The sequence below is a fragment of the Spinacia oleracea genome, chromosome 1 (genome assembly GCF_020520425.1).
Source record: "Spinacia oleracea cultivar Varoflay chromosome 1, BTI_SOV_V1, whole genome shotgun sequence".
NCBI classification, from domain to species: Eukaryota; Viridiplantae; Streptophyta; class Magnoliopsida; order Caryophyllales; family Amaranthaceae; genus Spinacia; species Spinacia oleracea.
The window spans coordinates 32,104,594-32,123,029 of NC_079487.1; the positions used below are offsets into that span (position 1 = coordinate 32,104,594).

Below are 18,436 nucleotides of genomic sequence, written 5' to 3' on the forward strand. Positions count from 1 at the left end.
CTGTTTTTGTTTTTGCAGAAGGGTGAGAAGGGTCCAGGCGGCTCAAAGCGCAAGGCCAAAGAACGGGATGCTTCCGCGGCGGGGAAGCGTCCTAAAGTCAAGGCGGGGATTAGGCGTCCCAAGAAGGAGGACTTGCCAGAGAAGTCGTCTGATTCTCCGGTGGAAGTCGTTCCTATGGCAGTGACTCCTCTGCGGCAGCATCCTCCTACGGAGGGTTTGGCCAAAAGAGGGGATGTCAGAGGCGGGGCCGGTCCCAGCAAGAGGGCTGCTTCCCCTACGCCGGTCGAGGTCCTTGATGGTGAGGACGACCAGCCATCGGCTCAGGCGGCCCAGAATCCAGAAGCTCATCGTCCTCCTCATGTAGGGGGCGACGACCTAGGTAGATGCTAAATTCTTCAAGTTAAATTGTTTTCTTGATCAAGTACTTTTGTGGACTCTCACCTCTCTTTTTGTATAGCTTCTGGCCGGCAGGCGGCTCTGGACGATGAGGTCCGCAATATTCCTCCGTCTCGGTATTTCTCATCCCGAGATAAGGCTAAGATCATCTCTTTGGTGATTAAGGCCGTGCCGAAGGAATATGTGGAGCAGTTCCCTCCGGCGGCAGATGCGCAATTCGGGGCTATGCAGGCGGTTCTCCTGGATGTAAGCATCCGTCTTCTTGTTTCATTCCTGTACTTAGCAATTTTTACTCTTTCTTACTTAAATTTTTCTTGCAGCTGCTGATTAAGGCCGAGGGCTTTAAGCGCTGGCGAGCTGACGTCACCAGTCAGCTTCAGCGGCAGGTGCATAAAGCCACAAACGCCGGTGACTATGCCATGGCGACAGTGGAGAAGGTTCGGCTTGAGATGAAGGAGGCCATCGAAGCTCAAAGCAAGGAGCTGGCCGTCCTGAGGAGCGACAAGAGGCAGTTCTTGATCAAAATCAATGAACAAGTTCTTGCTATTGAGACCCTCAATGCCGAAGCCCTTTCTACCCAGTCGTTCCTCCAGGAGGCCGAGGCCAAGGTGAAGGAAGCTGCGAGCTTGCGCCAGCAAGTGGCCAGTCTTGAAGAGTTGGTCTCGGCTTCTCAGGCTGAGGTTTCTCGGGTCAAGGCCGATGCCAAGTTGGCTGCAGAGAACGTAAGAGAGAGAACTCGCCGAGCCTAGGACGCCTGCATGGAGGACTTCTCCTTCGCCTAGTTTGAGCGGCAAATTTGCAAGCAGGGTGCGATCATTGAGGCCGAGCAACAAGGTCTTCCTCCTCCTGTGTTTGAGGATTCTGATGCCGAAAGTGAGGAGGTGAACTCACCGGCTCAGGAGGAGGGGACTTTAGCTCAGCCAACCTCCAAGCTTGCTATCGACGGCCCAGATGGTGTGGGTACATCGACCTCCGCTCATTCCGCCGCTGCTCATCCTGCTGGGTCCTAACTCCACTCCCCTTGTCAATCAAAGAATCAGTTTTTATGGCGCCAAGAGCGTCTGTAATGAATAATTTTATTTTTGTTTCAACGCCTATGGCGTTTGTTTGGATAATTTTTATTTTTGTTGAATTTGGCGCCGTTTTGGGTGCAGACTTGTGGTGATTCGTCACCTTTTTATGTGATTTTTCAGTTTTAGACTTTTAAACGCCTTCTCTGTCATTTTGTCGTGTATGATTGGACGTCTACTGTGTGCCCCAGAGCAGGTGTTTGCAAGTCTCTGGACAAGACTCCCATGCCCAAGTTTATTTTAGTTGATTGATTGACGCAAGTCAATCAATCAGTATGATTGCGCGGCTTCTGATCGTCGGCTTACTCTTTGCTTCGGCCTGTAGGAGAAATCCTATTTGCCTTAGAAAGATATTCATTTTTAAGAAAACGACGAATTTGTATGGGGGGTTTGCCCCTGTCGTAAATTGGGCGCGGCATGTTTGATGCCGCGGCATATAGGAGTAATCCTATTTGCCTTAGAAAAACTTATTTTTAAGAAAACAATAAGTTGTATGGGGGTTTGCCCCCGTCGTAAATTGGGCGCGGCATTTTCGATGTCGCGGCAAATGACCTATTTGGGGGTTTGCCCCCGTCGTCAATGTGGAGCGGCATGTTTGTTGCCGCGGCATATAGGAGTGAACCTATTTGCCTTAGAAAGATATTCGTTTTTAAGAAAACGACGAATTTGTATGGGGGGTTTGCCCCCGTCGTAAATTGGGCGCGGCATGTTTGATGCCGCGGCATATAGGAGTAATCCTATTTGCCTTAGAAAAACTCATTTTTAAGAAAACAATAAGTTGTATGGGGGTTTGCCCCCGTCGTGAATTGGGCGCGGCATTTTCGATGTCGCGGCAAATGACCTATTTGGGGGTTTGCCCCCGTCGTCAATGTGGAGCGGCATGTTTGTTGCCGCGGCATATAGGAGTGAACCTATTTGCCTTGGAGAGATAAATGTTCGTGTTTACGGGAACGGTTTTTACAATTTAGGTGATCAGCCTATGTTTATACTAATCTGGGCCACTCCTTAGGCTTCAAACAATTAGGCTTGTAAATATTTGCTAATCTGGGGCCACTTCTTAGGCCTTTATTCGATTAGGCTTTTTGCATGCATATGTTAGGTAAGTTAGTAAAGAGTAATAAATAGGACGAAACAAGAGTAGTATTATTTATACTTTGTAAGGCGAATTTAGCTGGTTACAAGGGAGACTACTACTCCATTAGGACCATTAGCGGCCGTTGTCTAGACCACAGATTCTTTCATAAAAGAAAGTCAGAATACACCTTAGAAAAAATATTTTTTGAAATTGTCTGCATTCCAGGTGCGTAGAATTGGTCGGCCTTGCATGTCCTGAATGCGATAGGTTCCATCTCTGACCTCGTCATAGATCTCATAGGGTCCCTCCCAAGTGGGCGTCAGTTTACCCTGTTCGTTGGCTCGTCCCACAGATTCCATCTTTCGGAGAACAAAGTCTCCTACTTTGAGCACTCTTTTGGAGACTTTCTTGTTGTACTCCCTCGCCATCCTTATCTTGTACAGTTGTTGCCTCAATGCTACATTTCCTCTTACTTCAGGTAAAAAGTCAAGGGCCAACTTCATCATTTCCCAGTTGGCATTCTCGTCATATAACATGACCCTTAGTGTAGGTGTTATCCCACTTTATTGGACTAACGACACAACTGCTTTGACGTCTGATATTGTCGTGCCATCCAGGTATCATCGTGTCGCAGGTGGCGTCGTGTCAAGTGAGCCTGTCGAGTGAAGCGACAGGCGACAAAGCCTGGGCGACGTAAGACCAGCGACAAGGCTCTGGCGACAAGAGGAGATAGGTCAAGTTCCAAGCCCAGAAGCCCAACATGGGCCACGCCGTCATAAGATGGGAAGAGGTCCAAGCTTTGACCGAAGATTAGGGAGTTTGTTGAAGACGTGAGCAACGGCCAAGGAGGAATCCCTATCTTCCAGGGATCTTCCCAACCAATAGAACCGTTAGCATTTGGCATATAAAAGCATAAAGAACGGCGTGATGAGGACACGTTCACTCAAGCATTTAAACTCTTAAGCTATCAACTGTCTTTAGCGTTCATCATTGTACTTTAGATTTTCAATATCAATTCTCAGAAAAGAAGAGCATAAACAATCATATAGAATACTTAGTGGATTGATAGCCTCATAGCTATCCGCGGTTTTTTACCTTATTCCTGGGTTTTCCGCATCAACACTTCTCTGTGTCGTGTCTCCTTTATTTGTGTTATTAATTCTTTGCTTAGTTAGTGTCGATCCTAGCCGAAAGTCGTCTCCATACGAATTTTGGCATAAACAGTTTGGCGCCGTCTGTGGGGACATTAACTAGGTTTTACACAAAAGCACCCCTTTCACCATGGCTACTGGAGAGATGACGATCGCAGAGATGAAAGCGGCTTACGAGAAAGCCCAAGCCGAGCTAGCCCAAGAGAGGGCATCCAATGAAACCCTCCAGAAAGAGCTCGAATCTGTGAAGAGCAACAAGCACCAGTCCCGCTACAAAGGTGGGAAGCCGAAAAAGCTAACGTTCGAGATGCCCGATGACTTTGAAGATGTGACCGACGATGAGGAGGAGACCCGTGAGGAAGAAGACAAAGAAGCTCCCGATCCGGTGACCCAACGCCTGAACAAGATGGATGCACGCATGACGAAACACTATTCCCGCCTGATGAAGTTGATGACCAGGTTCCCCGGGGCACCTACACCAGTGGAGACCGAGCCGACCGACGGGTATGCAGCGTCGCCCTTCTGCGAAGCGATCACTAGAGTGACAGTTCCGCACACACTCCGGCTCCCAATCTGGACCACCCTGTACGACGGGACGTCCGACCCCTATAGGCACGTCAACTTCTACAAGCAGCGCATGTGGCAGATCGGGATTCCGCACGACCTAGTGGAACCTGTTATGTGCAAATCTTTCGGCGGCACCCTTGATGGAGCAGCTTTGGAATGGCTCACGAACGTCCCCCCCAGATCCATCTCCTGTTTGTCCGATCTCATCAACGCCTTCTACCAACAATTCGCCAGCAGTCGCCAGTTAGAAAAGCAAACCAGTGATCTCTATCGGTTGGTTCAAGGGCCAACCGAATCGGTACGCGATTATTTTAACCGTTTTAATTGTGAAAAAATTGGTATAAAAAATTGTGATGTCAGGACCGCTATTGAGGCATTCAAGAGAGGCCTCATCCCCAATTCGGAGCTATACCGGGAAATAACCAAATACCCCTGTGCAACTTTCGAAGAGGTGCGATCAAGGGCCACCGCCCAGATGCGAATCGAAGACGACGAGGTTATCCGAACAGCATCTCAACGATCGATAGGGGGCAGCAGCGACAGAAGATCGTACACGCCGAGGAACAACAATTGGCGACACCAACCATATGTTCGGCAAAACCAGGTACAAAGTGTCAATCAGTATTATGATACTAACAATGTTTACAGGAACGAGCGGGTTGAACACCCTAACATCTCCGACTACGGCTTCAACGTCGACATTGGAGGTGTGGTGAACGCCCTTCAAAATGTAGGTGGAACAGTCAGATGGCCCCGGAAGAACGACAGACCGGACTCCATGAAGGACATGAGCAAATGGTGCGACTTCCACCGCGACAACGGACACACAACCGAGGAGTGCATATCCCTCAAAAAGGAAGTCGCATACCTCCTGAAACGGGGGCATCTAAAAGAACTGTTGAGCGACAAGGGAAAAGAAACATTTTCCAAAGAGCAAACCACCCTGCCCGGCCCAACGACAAGCAGCGAGCGACCAGACCCACCACCATTCAATAAAGTGGTAAATGTTATTTCCGGTGGTTCAGATATTTGTGGACTAACCTCTTCTGCAGCTAAAAAAATTAACAGGGGAGAATTTGAGACCGTAGAAGAGGGACAAACCGAAGACGAGGTCGCACTACACAGGTCCCTAACCGCAATGGCTATCACTTTCGACGACTCAGATTCTGTAGATACACAGCGGGAGCACCACGATGGGTTGGTAATATCGCTCCCAATAGGGAACGCATTGATCAAAAGGATATTGGTCGACAACGGAAGCTCAGCCAACGTACTGTTCTTGGAAGCACTACAAGAAATGGGATTAGAAGAGAAAAACATTGTAAGGAGATCAACAGTTCTGGTAGGGTTCAGTGGAGAAGCACTACGGACGGTAGGAGAGATATCGCTGCCTACATACGCAGAAGGCGTCAACATGATGACCAAGTTCAACGTCGTCGATTGTCCATCAGCATACAACGTCATCCTAGGACGACCATGGATCCACAAAATGAAGGCAGTGCCCTCAACATATCACCAATCAATCAAGTTTCCAACCAAGTGGGGGGTCATGGAAATCAAAGGGCAGCAAAGAGATGCGAAGAAATGTTATGAGACAGCACTGAAGCCATCCAAGTCACCCATCTAGCAATTACAGCCAGGGTCGACATCGGACGACCCCGACGACCAACAAATCGACGAGATAGTACTAGACCAGACAAAGCCAGACCAAGTCGTAAGGATCGGAGCCTCACTGCCTGACAACATCAAAAGTCAGATAGTGTCGTTTCTAAGAGAAAACTCAGACTGTTTCGCTTGGTCACACGAGGACATGACGGGAATCAGCCCAGACGTGATCACCCACAAGCTCAACGTCGACCCCAGCTTCAGACCGGTAAAACAGAAACGATGTAAGTTCGCTCCCGAAAGGAATAAAATCATAGACGAAGAAGTCCAAAACTTGATAGATTCAGGGAAGATCAGAGAGGTCAAATATCCAGACTGGTTAGCAAACGTCGTCGTCGTCAGTAAAAAAAACGGAAAATGGAGAGTCTGCATCGACTTCACAGATATCAACAAAGCTTGCCCCAAGGACCCATTCCCTCTGCCGCACATCGACGCCCTGGTCGACGCCACAGCCGGACACGAGCTACTCACATTCATGGACGCCTACTCAGGATACAACCAAATCCTTATGCACCAAGACGACCAGGAAAAAACGTCTTTTGTAACAGATAGAGGAATTTATTGTTATAAAGTCATGCCTTTTGGTCTTAAAAATGCAGGTGCGACATACCAAAGATTAGTCAACAAGATGTTTAAAGACCAACTCGGAGACACAATGGAAGTATACATTGACGACATGCTGGTGAAATCGAGGAAGGCTGACGATCACGTGGAACACTTACGACAATCCTTCGACGTACTAAAAAAGTACGGTATGAAACTTAACCCGACTAAATGTTCTTTCGGAGTGTCCGCAGGAAAATTCTTAGGTTACATCGTCACCCAACGAGGAATCGAGGCCAGCCCCGACCAAGTGCGAGCGATCATCAACATTCAATCCCCCAGGAACATAAAAGAGGTACAGCGCTTGACAGGAAGAGTGGCGGCACTAAACCGTTTTATATCACGGTCGTCGGACAAGTGTCGGTTATTTTACGACGTCTTGCGCAAAAACAAGGGGTTTAACTGGTCCGACGACCACGAAGCAGCCTTGCAAAACCTCAAAAAATACATGATGTCGCCACCCCTCCTATCCAAGCCAAAAGAAGGAGAAGTCTTACAACTCTATTTAGCCGTTAGCTCGACGGCCGTCAGCGCAGTCCTAGCTCGAGAAGACGAAGCACAACAACTACCCATTTATTACATCAGTAAGTCACTACTGGAAGCAGAGACCAGGTATTCCTCCCTCGAAAAACTCGTTTTAGCACTCGTTACCGCAGCCAAAAAACTAAGGCATTATTTTGAAACTCACCAAATAGTGGTGATGACTAACTATCCAATCAAGTCTGTGATGCGTAGGCCAGAACTGACAGGTCGAATGGAAAAGTGGACAATGGCACTAGGAAGGTTCGACATCAAGTATCAACCAAGGACGGCTGTAAAGTCGCAGGCTCTAGCAGATTTTGTGGCAGACTTCAGCCCTGACTTAGAGAGAATAGCAGACGACGAAGTCAAACTCATCAACAACATAGAAGAAATATGGACACTCTTCGTCGACGGCTCATCTAACTTTCGTGGTGCAGGTTTAGGCGTCGTACTGAAGTCACCACAAGGGGACATGATAGTACAGGCAATCTGCTGCGACTTCAAGGCAACTAACAACGAAGCAGAATACGAGGCAGTAATCGCCGGAATGACATTAGCTATGGAATTAGGGGCAAGCGGACTCAACATCTTCAGCGACTCACAACTAATCGTCAACCAGATTAACGGCGACTACGAAGCTAAAGACTTAAAAATGACCTTGTACCTCGAGAAAGCAAAAGAGTTAACTTCCAAATTCAAACCCTTTTCCATCAAACAAGTCCCAAGAGACCTAAACACGCAAGCCGACGCCCTTGCCAACCTAGGATCCGCACTCAGAAAATCACCATTCTCGACCATACCTCTAGTACACCTACTGTCGCCCGCCGTCGAAAAAGACATACCACAAGACGCCAGCCTCGTCCTATCAACCTCAAACACAGACAGCTGGACCAAACCCATCTTCGACTACCTAAAGCACGAAACTCTACCCGACGACAAACTAGACGCCAGAAAGATACTTTTCAAAGCTTTACGATATGTTATTTTGCAGGACGTACTATTTAAGCGATCAGCGAACGGAATGTTGATGCGATGTGCCGAAAAAATCGAATGGGAAATACTATTGAAACAATACCACGAAGGAGAATGCGGAGGACACGAAGGAGGACGAAGCTTATCAACCAGAATCAAAAGAAATGGATACTATTGGCCAGCAATGCTTAAGGACGCCATGAGGTACGTATCCAAGTGCGACAAGTGCCAACGACACGCAGGTATGACACATAAACCATCCGAATTTTTGCACAACCCTAACTCCGTGGCCTTTCATGAAATGGGGGATGGACATCGTCGGCAAATTGCCCGTCGCCCCAAGACAAAAGGTCTTCATGTTAGCCCTAACAGATTATTTTTCCAAGTGGATAGAAGCAGGTGCATTCCAACAAGTAAGGGACAAAGAGGTATGCTCGTTCATATGGACTAACATAATATGCAGGTTCGGAATACCGTCAGAAATCATCTGCGACAACGGATCACAATTCATCAGCGACAAAACAAGAGCTTTCTGCAAAACATGGAACATCGAGCTAAAAACATCGACGCCCAGATACCCCCAAGCAAACGGACAGGCGGAATCCAGCAACAAAACGATCATCGCGTCGCTGAAGAAGCGGTTGGACGACAAGAAGGGGCGATGGGCAGAAGAACTACCATCCATCCTATGGGCCAACAGGACGACGCCTAGGACGGCAACAGGACAGACTCCCTTCTCACTCGTTTACGGGTGCGAAGCAGTACTTCCCCCTGAAGTGACGTTGCCCAGTGCACGATATGGACTCATGACGCCGGAGCAAAACGACGCAGAACTCAGCAAAAACCTCGACAACACAGAAGATCTCAGGGAAGCAGCGTTGATAAGAATGGCGTCACAACAACAGATCGTGGCAAAATGCTTCAACAAAAATGTCAAAGTGAAGATGTTTAAAGAAGGAGATTGGGTACTGCGCAAAGTATTCCAAAACACGAAAGAATTAAACGTAGGTAAATTAGCACCAGCTTGGGAGGGACCGTACTTGATCGACAAAATCGCCGGAAAGGGGGCATATAGACTCATTACCAAAGATGGCAAATCGGTCCCCCGAAGCTGGAACGCAACACATCTTAAACTTTACCATTTTTGAAATCTCGTCGTAACCAATTCTATCAGACATCGTATCATCGTCTTTATTTTTCTTTATCGTTTTATTTCCGTTTAAAAACCATTACTGACTTAAGCATCGGAGGGCCGTTGGCATCCCCAACGGCCAATCCTCCTAGCGACCCATGTTTTCTTTTGCAGAGTACAAGACACACGACGAATGATAGCCAGAAACAACGACGTACGACGCAGGACGAGAGCGCGAGAAACAGCGAAAAAACAGCGCAGGTATGATTTTACACATCAGTCGATCCAATACTTATTACTTGACAGTTCCACTTGGTTGCAAAGCATCTACTACACGACGGGGTAACCATAAGAAACAAACGACTAAGGAAAAGAAAAACAAATTTATCACAAACACCACACAACGCGCGACCCCAAAGGCCACGACTTTCACATCATCAAGCGAAAACACAAACACACAAAATATCCAAACACCTCGCCGCCGCCATCGACGACGAGTAAAAACATCCAAAATGCAACAACAAAAAATAAAATATCCATACCACTAACTATTACATAAAACATCAACTAGCCATTACATATGTTCGTCTGGAAGAGGGGTCGAGACAACTTGATCCGATATCGGGGGCATGTCAACATTGACCGTCGCGTCTGCCAAAGCCACCTCTGGAGGGGCGACGACGGGAACATCTCCCTCGCCTTGCTCCATGGGCGCTTCACCCTCTCGATCAACGGAAGAAACGTCTTCGACCAGAGGGGCGACATCGGCATCAGCTCCGTTAGTACCAGCAGTGTCGGCTTCCATCGCCAACTCATCCGCGTCCACCACCGGCACCGACAACTCCTCAAGGGTACCACCATTAGCAAGGTAGTCATCCACCTCTTTTTGGCATGGCCAGAGGCTAACCTCCCCCTTCAAACACGAGAACATCATCTGCGCCCTCGTCCTCCACACAGCCAAAGCCTCGCAATCCTTAAACTCCTCCTGCAAAGCGTCGTATAAAATCCTTAACCCTTGCATTTCTTCCACGGTCGACGCCAACTCCCCCTTTACCCTTTCCAACTCCTTCGACGCGTCAGCAATCTGGTCGTCCTTGCCCTTTAATTGTTCGTCTTTCGACTTAACCGCCGCAGCAAGATCGACCAACTTCTTCTCAGAAGCCATCCACTTACCTTCCCAAGAAGCCGCCGCCTTCTTCGCCATAGCCACTTGGTTCTTCGAGGAGATAAGCTCGTCGCACAACAAGGAGCACTGCCTACGCACGGCCAAAGCAGCCTGTGACGCCTGTAAAGAAAAACATGTCACGAAAGCGACACACGACGCGCTTACAAATACTATGAACTGAATAAAATAACATAAATACACTTACCCGCAGGCTTAGTTCAGCAGCGTCCGACGCGACAGAAAGAGGTACGACCTCATGATAACGCTGATACGTCGAGGGCAATATCAATCGGTCTGCATGCGGCCAAACAACGGCATCTTCACCGTCGGCCAAGAAGTTCGGGGGCAGAGTGACAACAGTATCCTCGACGGAACTTTTGTCAGCAGGACGCTTCTTGGCCGACGCAGCAGGGGGCCTAGTCGCAGCAACAGCAGTCGACGACACCTGAAACGGCCTCGGCGGCGACGACGACGATAGAGGATGAAAACCTTCACCCCCTATAACAACGGGCGTCTCAGGCGACGCACCTATCTTAGAATAACGAGGCACGAGAGGCATCGCCTGACCACCCTGACCACCAGCGTTACTGTTCGACCTCAACCGCTTCCTCGCTCGTTCCATCATCTCGCTCTGTGACATCCTCGACACTGGCTTAGACGACAGCGTATTCTCTTCAACAAACAAAGCGAGAAACCATCAAAAACACACCCCGCAGATAAACCAAGCATATAAGAAACCAAACCAAAAATACCTGATGTGTTAGCCATCTCAAACTCTTCCTCTGATGCAGACGACGAATTCGCAACGACTTCCTCGAGTAAGTCCAACCTCCGTCGACGAAGAACTAAGCAAATCGTCTCGTCTTCAGCCTCCTCCTCGTCAACGTCACCAACTTGACTCCCCTCTTGACTTCCCAAACGACCTCCGTCACGGCTGAACGATCTCTCCACGACAGAACAACCCAGAAACCTCAAACACTTATCGTGAGAGTCAGAGTTCAAACCAGCTAACGACGTATCAACAACTGCAAGACAAAGCCAAGTAAGACAACGTTCAGTAAAACATCATAAATCAAAAGTACAGAAACATAAAGTACCTTCCGTCGTCCACCCTTCCACTAAGAAGTTTCCTACTTCTCCCAGAGACGCCTTATTCACATAAACAAAACGACTTTGCCAACCCCTATCATTTACAGCTAACCCGACACACAAATTCTTCTTCTTTTTCTTCGTCACCAAAGTATACCGACAACACTCCTTCAAGGATAAATCATAAACATGCATCAGATCAGCCAAGTCAAACGGTGTTCGCCAACCCGAAGTAACCCTATGCACTACAGTAAAAATATGCCAAATCTGGGGCATCAATTGGCCAGGGCTTAAATTGAACACCTCAACAAAAGATCTAGCCAAGGGTGTAAAAGGAAACAAAAACCCCAGAATAAAAGGGTACTCATACATGACCACATAACCCTCCGGGCAATCCTTGGCCTCGTCCTCTTGACCAGGAATCCTCACTTCAGCCGACGGCGGCAGACCGACGAGAGTTATAAAAGCCGCTGGATCCTCAACAGTAGAGTAGATCGGGTTGAGTGACTTGGCCCGACTAACCCCAACATCTTCCTTATCCTTAACCACGGCCGGCCTAGTTTTTGCCATCGCTCTACTAAAATCTACAAGAAAATCGAAGGAAATGATCGAAATTTTACCTGGGTATGGCTAAATCGAAGCAACGAAAGCAATTCCTCCCTTCCTTTTCTCTCTCTTGTTTTCAGATCTGGAAACTTCCTTCGAAAAATTCTAAGACACTTTATTTCATGTCGCGAAAAATTGGCATTTATTACTTCGAGAATCGGAACGGTTCCGTCCCACGAACTGGACGGTTGTAGACAGTTTACTTTTTGAATTTTGAATTGTTTCTTTTGCTTTGTATGCACTCCGCAAACTCACAATTGGGGGCAAACTGTTATCCCACTTTATTGGACTAACGACATAACTGCTTTGACGTCTGATATTGTCGTGCCATCCAGGTATCATCGTGTCGCAGGTGGCGTCGTGTCAAGTGAGCCTGTCGAGTGAAGCGACATGCGACAAAGCGACAAGGCTCTGGCGACAAGAGGAGATAGGTCAAGTTCCAAGCCCAGAAGCCCAACATGGGCCACGCCGTCATAAGATGGGAAGAGGTCCAAGCTTTGACCGAAGATTAGGGAGTTTGTTGAAGACGTGAGCAACGGCCAAGGAGGAATCCCTATCTTCCAGGGATCTTCCCAACCAATAGAACCGTTAGCATTTGGCATATAAAAGCATAAAGAACGGCGTGATGAGGACACGTTCACTCAAGCATTTAAACTCTTAAGCTATCAACTGTCTTTAGCGTTCATCATTGTACTTTAGATTTTCAATATCAATTCTCAGAAAAGAAGAGCATAAACAATCATATAGAATACTTAGTGGATTGATAGCCTCATAGCTATCCGCGGTTTTTTACCTTATTCCTGGGTTTTCCGCGTCAACACTTCTCTGTGTCGTGTCTCCTTTATTTGTGTTATTAATTCTTTGCTTAGTTAGTGTCGATCCTAGCCGAAAGTCGTCTCCATACGAATTTTGGCATAAACAGTAGGTTCACACATTTCTATGGGCAACACGGCCTCAACTCCATAGGCTAGCAGGAATGGGGTTTCGCCGGTTGAGTTCTTAGCCGTGGTGCGGATGGACCATAAGACGTTTGGCAGCTCATCGGCCCATAGACCCTTGGCTTCATCTAGTTTCTTCTTGATCCCCTCGGAGATAATCTTGTTAAAAGCTTCGACTTGGCCATTGGCTTGAGGTCGTCCCACAGAGGCAAAGCAGCTGTGTATGCCGTGGTCTGCTAACCACTCCTTCAGCTTAGGCGTCTCAAACTGAGGCCCATTATCAAAGACGATAGCTTGCGGTATTCCAAAGCGAGTCATGATATTTTTCCAGATAAACGCCCTCACATCACTTGTCTTTATGTTCTTGAGAGCCTCTGCTTCAACCCACTTGGTGAAGTAATCAACAACCACTATCACATAGCGCCGGCCTCCAGGGGCCGCTGTATATGGCCCTAACAGGTCCATTCCCCACTTGGAAAACGGAATGGGACTCATAATAGGAGTGAGAGGGTGGGCCGGCCTGTGGATGAGATGAGCAAACCGTTGGCACTTGTCACATTTTTGCACCATAGCTAGGGCGTCTTCTCTCAAAGTGGGCCAGTAATAACCAGTTCGCAAAGCTTTCTCTGCCAAGGCTCGTCCTCCAATGTGGGAGCTACATAATCCCTGGTGCAAATCATTTAGAATTTCTTTCCCTTTCTCAAGAGTGACACACCGCAGGAGGGGTCTAGAAAATGACTTGTACAAAACTCCATTCCACCATTCAAACCAAGAACTCTTCTTTTGTATTTTGGCGGCCAGACTTGAGTCGTCCGGAAGCGAACCGTCCACTTTGTAAGCAATGATAGGGTCCATCCAAGTTGACGACTGATCCAGAATAGCTACCATAGGAGCGCACCATTCCTGCTCAATACTTCGCTTATCTTTCACTTCCCAGAACACGTGACGCGGTGTATCACAGGAAGCCGAGCTAGCTAGTTTTGACAGGGCATCGGCCTGATTATTCTCCGTTCTGGGAATCTGCTTAGCTTCAAAGCTCTTTAGATGTTCTATTTCTTGATGCACAGCTTGCATATATTTGATCATGTTAGGGTCTCTTGCCTCATAGTCCCCATTCACTTGACTCAGAATGAGCTGAGAGTCAGAGAAGGCAAGTATTTCTTGAGCTCCAGCAGCTTTGCACATTTTTCTGCCGGCTAATAAAGCTTCGTATTCTGCCTCGTTGTTGGATGTTTGGAAATTGAATCTCATGGCATACTCATACTTGTCTCCTTCAGGAGATTGACATATTATGCCGGCTCCACACCCGTTCTGGGTTGACGAGCCATCTACATAGACTGTCCAGCGAGTCGCCACATTCTTTTCAAAAGTCGGCCTCGTCATTTCTGCAATGAAATCAGCAAATGCTTGTCCCTTGATAGCTTTTCAAGGCTCATATGAGATATCAAATGCATTCAGCTCAATTGCCCATTTCAGCATTCGTCTAGCAGCGTCTAGCTTAGTAAGGGGTTGTTTCAAAGGTTGGTCTGTGTATACCACTAGTTTGTGTGCCAGAAAGTAAGGGCACAGCTTCTTGCTGGCCACAAACAGCGCAAGTGCAAACTTCTCAATTGGAGAATATCTTAATTCGGCGTTTTGAAGGACATGGCTCACGAAATAGACGGGGAGTTGCACTCCCTCCCTTTCAGTTAGCAACACAGCACTCAAGGACCACTCAGAAATGGCCAAATACACATACAAAGTTTCCCCCTGAAGAGGACTGACAAGCCGAGGTAATGTGTGGAGGTGTTCTTTTAATCGGACGAAGGCAGTTTCTGCCGCCTCAGTCCATTCAAATTTGCTCTTCTTCTTGATTGTGCCGAAGAAGTAATGACACTTGTCACCTGCCCTTGATAAGAACCGCCCCAGGGCCGCTAGACATCCTGTCAGGCGTTGGACTTCCTAGACTGATTTTGGCGACTTCATATCTATTACTGCCTGTACTTTATCAGGATTGGCCTCGATTCCTCTTTCATCAATAAGGAATCCCAAGAATTTTCCAGCCGTTACCCCAAAAACACACTTTTTTGGATTCAACCTCATCTCATATTTTCGGAGCGTCTCAAAAGTTTCTCTTAAGTCAGCCAAGTGTTCTTCGCGTTGCTTGCTTTTTACTATCATATCATCAATGTAAGCTTCGATGTTTCGTCCTAACTGACAAGAGAAGACAGTGTTGAATAGACATTGAAATGTGGCTGGCGCATTCTTTAAACCGAACGGCATCACTTTGTAACAGCATAGGCCTTGCTCAGTAACAAATGACGTATTTTCCTGATCATCTGGCCACAAAGGAATTTGGTGAAAGCCCGAGTATGCGTCCATGAAATACATCAAAGCATGGCCAGCCGTTGAATCTACTAACCGGTCTATCTTGGGTAGAGGGAAGCTGTCTTTTGGGCAAGCCTTGTTTAGATCTGTATAGTCCACACACATTCTCCAGGATTTGTTGGGCTTCGGCACCAATACTACATTTGCCACCCAATCTGGATATTGACTTGGCCGAATGAACCCAGCCTCCAACAACTTCTGCACTTCTTCAGCTGCGGCTTTGTTTCTTGCTTCCCCATGATTTCTCTTCTTCTGACGAACAGGTTTTAGGGACTCATCTACATTGAGCTTGTGGACAGCTATGCTTGGATCAATGCCTGGCATCTCCTCCACAGAAAAAGCAAAAATGTCCTGGAATTCCCTCAGGAGAGTGACTAAATGTGCCCCAAGCTGGTCGTCTGGAGAGACCCCTACTGGCACCGTCCTATCTGGACGTGCTTCATCAAGGATGATTTCATCATGTCCACCAACCGGCTCAGGCCGCCTAGTTTCCATGTGAGCCGTGGCAATGGTAAAGGTCTCCTTCTTGACTTTCTCCTCCATCTCATCTAGTTTTACTTTTTGAGCTTGCTCTGGCTTCGTCAGTTTATCCCCAAGCCTCGGGACTTAGCGTAGTGAGGTAATAATCTCTTGCTAGCTGTTGATCACCATGAATTGTGCCGACCTGACCTTTATAACAGACATACTTCATGAGCATAAGATGAGTGACGACCACTGCCTTGGCCTGATTCAAAGTTGGACGACCTAGTATGATATTGTAAGCAGTGAGGTCCTTTACAATTAGAAAGCGGACGTTCAAGTTCTTACTTTGATGTCGGCCTCCAACTCGTAGGGGCAGAGTGATTATCCCCTGGGGATGAATTATGCCGCCTCCGAATCCAATGATCGGATAATGTATCTTTTCAATTGTCTTTGGATCATGCTCAAGACGACTTAGACAAGCTGTGCTGATAATGTCTGACGAACTCCCCGTATCTACTAAAATACGCCTTACCTTGAGGTTTGCTACCTTCAATTCAATGACCAAGGGGTCGTCATGTGGAGTGGCGATCTTGCCTCTGTCAGATTCACAAATCTCCACTTTAGGGAAATGGTCAATTGGGGCTTTTCCAGACAACATGACCTGTCACAATCGGCTTGCATAGTCTTTTTGATATCTCATTGTTGGCCCCCCGCGGCTAGACCTCCTGAGATGACGGCTACAATTTCTGGGTCAGTGTCGTTGTCATCACGTCGGTATGACGGTGACTTGCTTTTCTTGTAGAACTTTTTACCACTTCCCCCTGTGCTTGTGCTGAGATAGGATTTCAGGAACCCTTTAGCGGCTAGTCCATCGAGAGCCCTTCGTAGGGACTTGCAATCTTTTGTTTCATGTCCCACATCACAATGGAACTTACAGTAAAGCGAGCTGTCTCGGGTTTCCACCGGCGACTTCATGGGGAACGGTCGATCTATCTCATACCTATCACTGACATCTAGCAATATCGTATACAGGTCTGTGTTGTATTCAAACCTTTATTTGTCATAGGGTCGTCCTCTCTTCTGCCCTTGGGAGCGGTCTGTCTGATATCCTTTCTTTTCCAATGGACAATGTCCCATTCGGACGACTGGTCTTTTTATCTGACTTATCCTTGCGCTGAGGATGATCTGTGGCCTCCGTTCCCTTAGACTCTTTGGGGACGGAGCAGATTTCAGTGGCATGAATAAAGGACTCGGCCTCATCCAGAGCGTCGGCCATAGTTCTCACACTTTTCTTCACCAAACCGAACTTAAAGGACCCCTTCTTAAGTCCCCTAAGAAAATTATCAAACGCCACCCCGTCAGGCAGGTCTGGAATTTATCCTGATTCCAAATTGAAACGTCGAACATAGCTTCGCAAAGATTCATCTTTTCCTTGCTGTATTCGACCCAAATGCATGCTCGTCTTTTTCTCTTCTTTATAAGCCATAAATCTTGCTGAAAATAACATCTCCAATTCGGCATATGTGTTGATCGTTCCCGCAGGCAACTTCTCGGACCATTTGGAGGCAACCCCTTTCAGAGTGGACGGGAAGTATTTGCACCAGGTTGCATCAGTAGTTCCCTGGACATACATATGATGCCGATAGGCCAAGAGGTGTACATCAGGATCAGACGTGCCATCATAGGCGTCAATAGCAGGTGGTTTTACTTTAGGCTCCTTAGGAGCATTCATGATATCAGCACAGAATGGGGTGGTGTAATCGAGGATGATGCCGGCTACCCCTTGTTGAATATGGCATATTGGATCCTGCCTTCTATTCTGGGATGTTCTACGCCGCTCGCTGTCCGCGCGGCTGACATGAGTCCTGGTGAGACGACGCGAAGGGGCAGCGAGGGGTGAATCTTGCATGACAGGAGTGGAACCTGTATCTGACAACTCAGTTTCTTGGGACCTATCTAGCTGAATGATTGGTACTCTTCGGGACGGTCCAGGTTCAGGCCGGGAGGTTGGCAGGATCCGACGCGGAGCTATGGGCTGGAAGGAAGTTCTTGTTCTGTCAAAGCGTCTGTCATGATCGTCATTTCGTGCTTGGTCTTGCCACCAGACATTAGACCGAGTGAGTCCATTAAAGAACGGAATTCCCGTCCCCTGAGACTGAGAACGGATAATCTTGATCTCATCTTGTAGGGTGTCCATATGTGCTTTGAATCCAGCCAGGATATCTTTGAGCTGCCCAACAGACACCGGCAAGTCTGGGTTCTCTTCCATAATTGTGTCGGCATCAACCCAAAAGTGGCCACCTGGAGGAAACAAAGGTTGACCCGTCTCATCTTCCACTTGAACCTGCTCGGGTTGTGACTCAGGAGGAGGTTCAGGACGACCGTCCTGCCCTACAGACTGGTGGCTTCTGTCGTCCCTCCCTCGAGGAGGATGATCACCATTGATTGCGGTTTCGTCGTTTTCGTTTCGACTGATGGGCGCGTCTCCGAAGTGCTGGACGTCTACCAAGTTACCTTACCTCCCCACAGACGGCGCCAAATGTTATGGGAGTTTTTCCTTTTGTATGATGACGAGGAGGTATCAGGTTCCACGTAGTGTCGAGTCCAGTCCACGTCGGCGGCGTACCTACAAAAAAAGAATATTCCCGAAGGAATA

The 18,436-nt window shown here is 47.7% G+C and overlaps 3 protein-coding genes across 3 annotated transcripts; 1 reads left to right on the top strand and 2 right to left on the bottom strand.

Annotated features, from left to right (window-relative positions):
* Window positions 1–3,822: 3,822 nt before the first annotated feature.
* Window positions 3,823–5,886, top strand: LOC130463678 (uncharacterized). Its single transcript, XM_056832885.1, has one exon. It carries the CDS (start codon window positions 3,823–3,825, stop codon window positions 5,884–5,886), a length of 2,064 nt encoding a protein of 687 aa, XP_056688863.1.
* Window positions 5,887–9,498: 3,612 nt separating this feature from the next.
* On the bottom strand, window positions 9,499–11,977 carry LOC130463684 (uncharacterized). The gene is made up of 4 exons (XM_056832892.1): window positions 11,416–11,977; window positions 11,071–11,343; window positions 10,524–10,990; window positions 9,499–10,438 (listed from the first exon to the last, which is right to left on the bottom strand). Exons 1-4 carry the CDS (start codon window positions 11,975–11,977, stop codon window positions 9,728–9,730), a joined length of 2,013 nt encoding a protein of 670 aa, XP_056688870.1. The 3' UTR covers window positions 9,499–9,727.
* A 3,927-nt stretch (window positions 11,978–15,904) lies between these two features.
* LOC130463690 (uncharacterized) lies at window positions 15,905–16,438 on the bottom strand. The gene has a single exon (XM_056832901.1). It carries the CDS (start codon window positions 16,436–16,438, stop codon window positions 15,905–15,907), a length of 534 nt encoding a protein of 177 aa, XP_056688879.1.
* Between the last annotated feature and the right edge of the window lie 1,998 nt (window positions 16,439–18,436).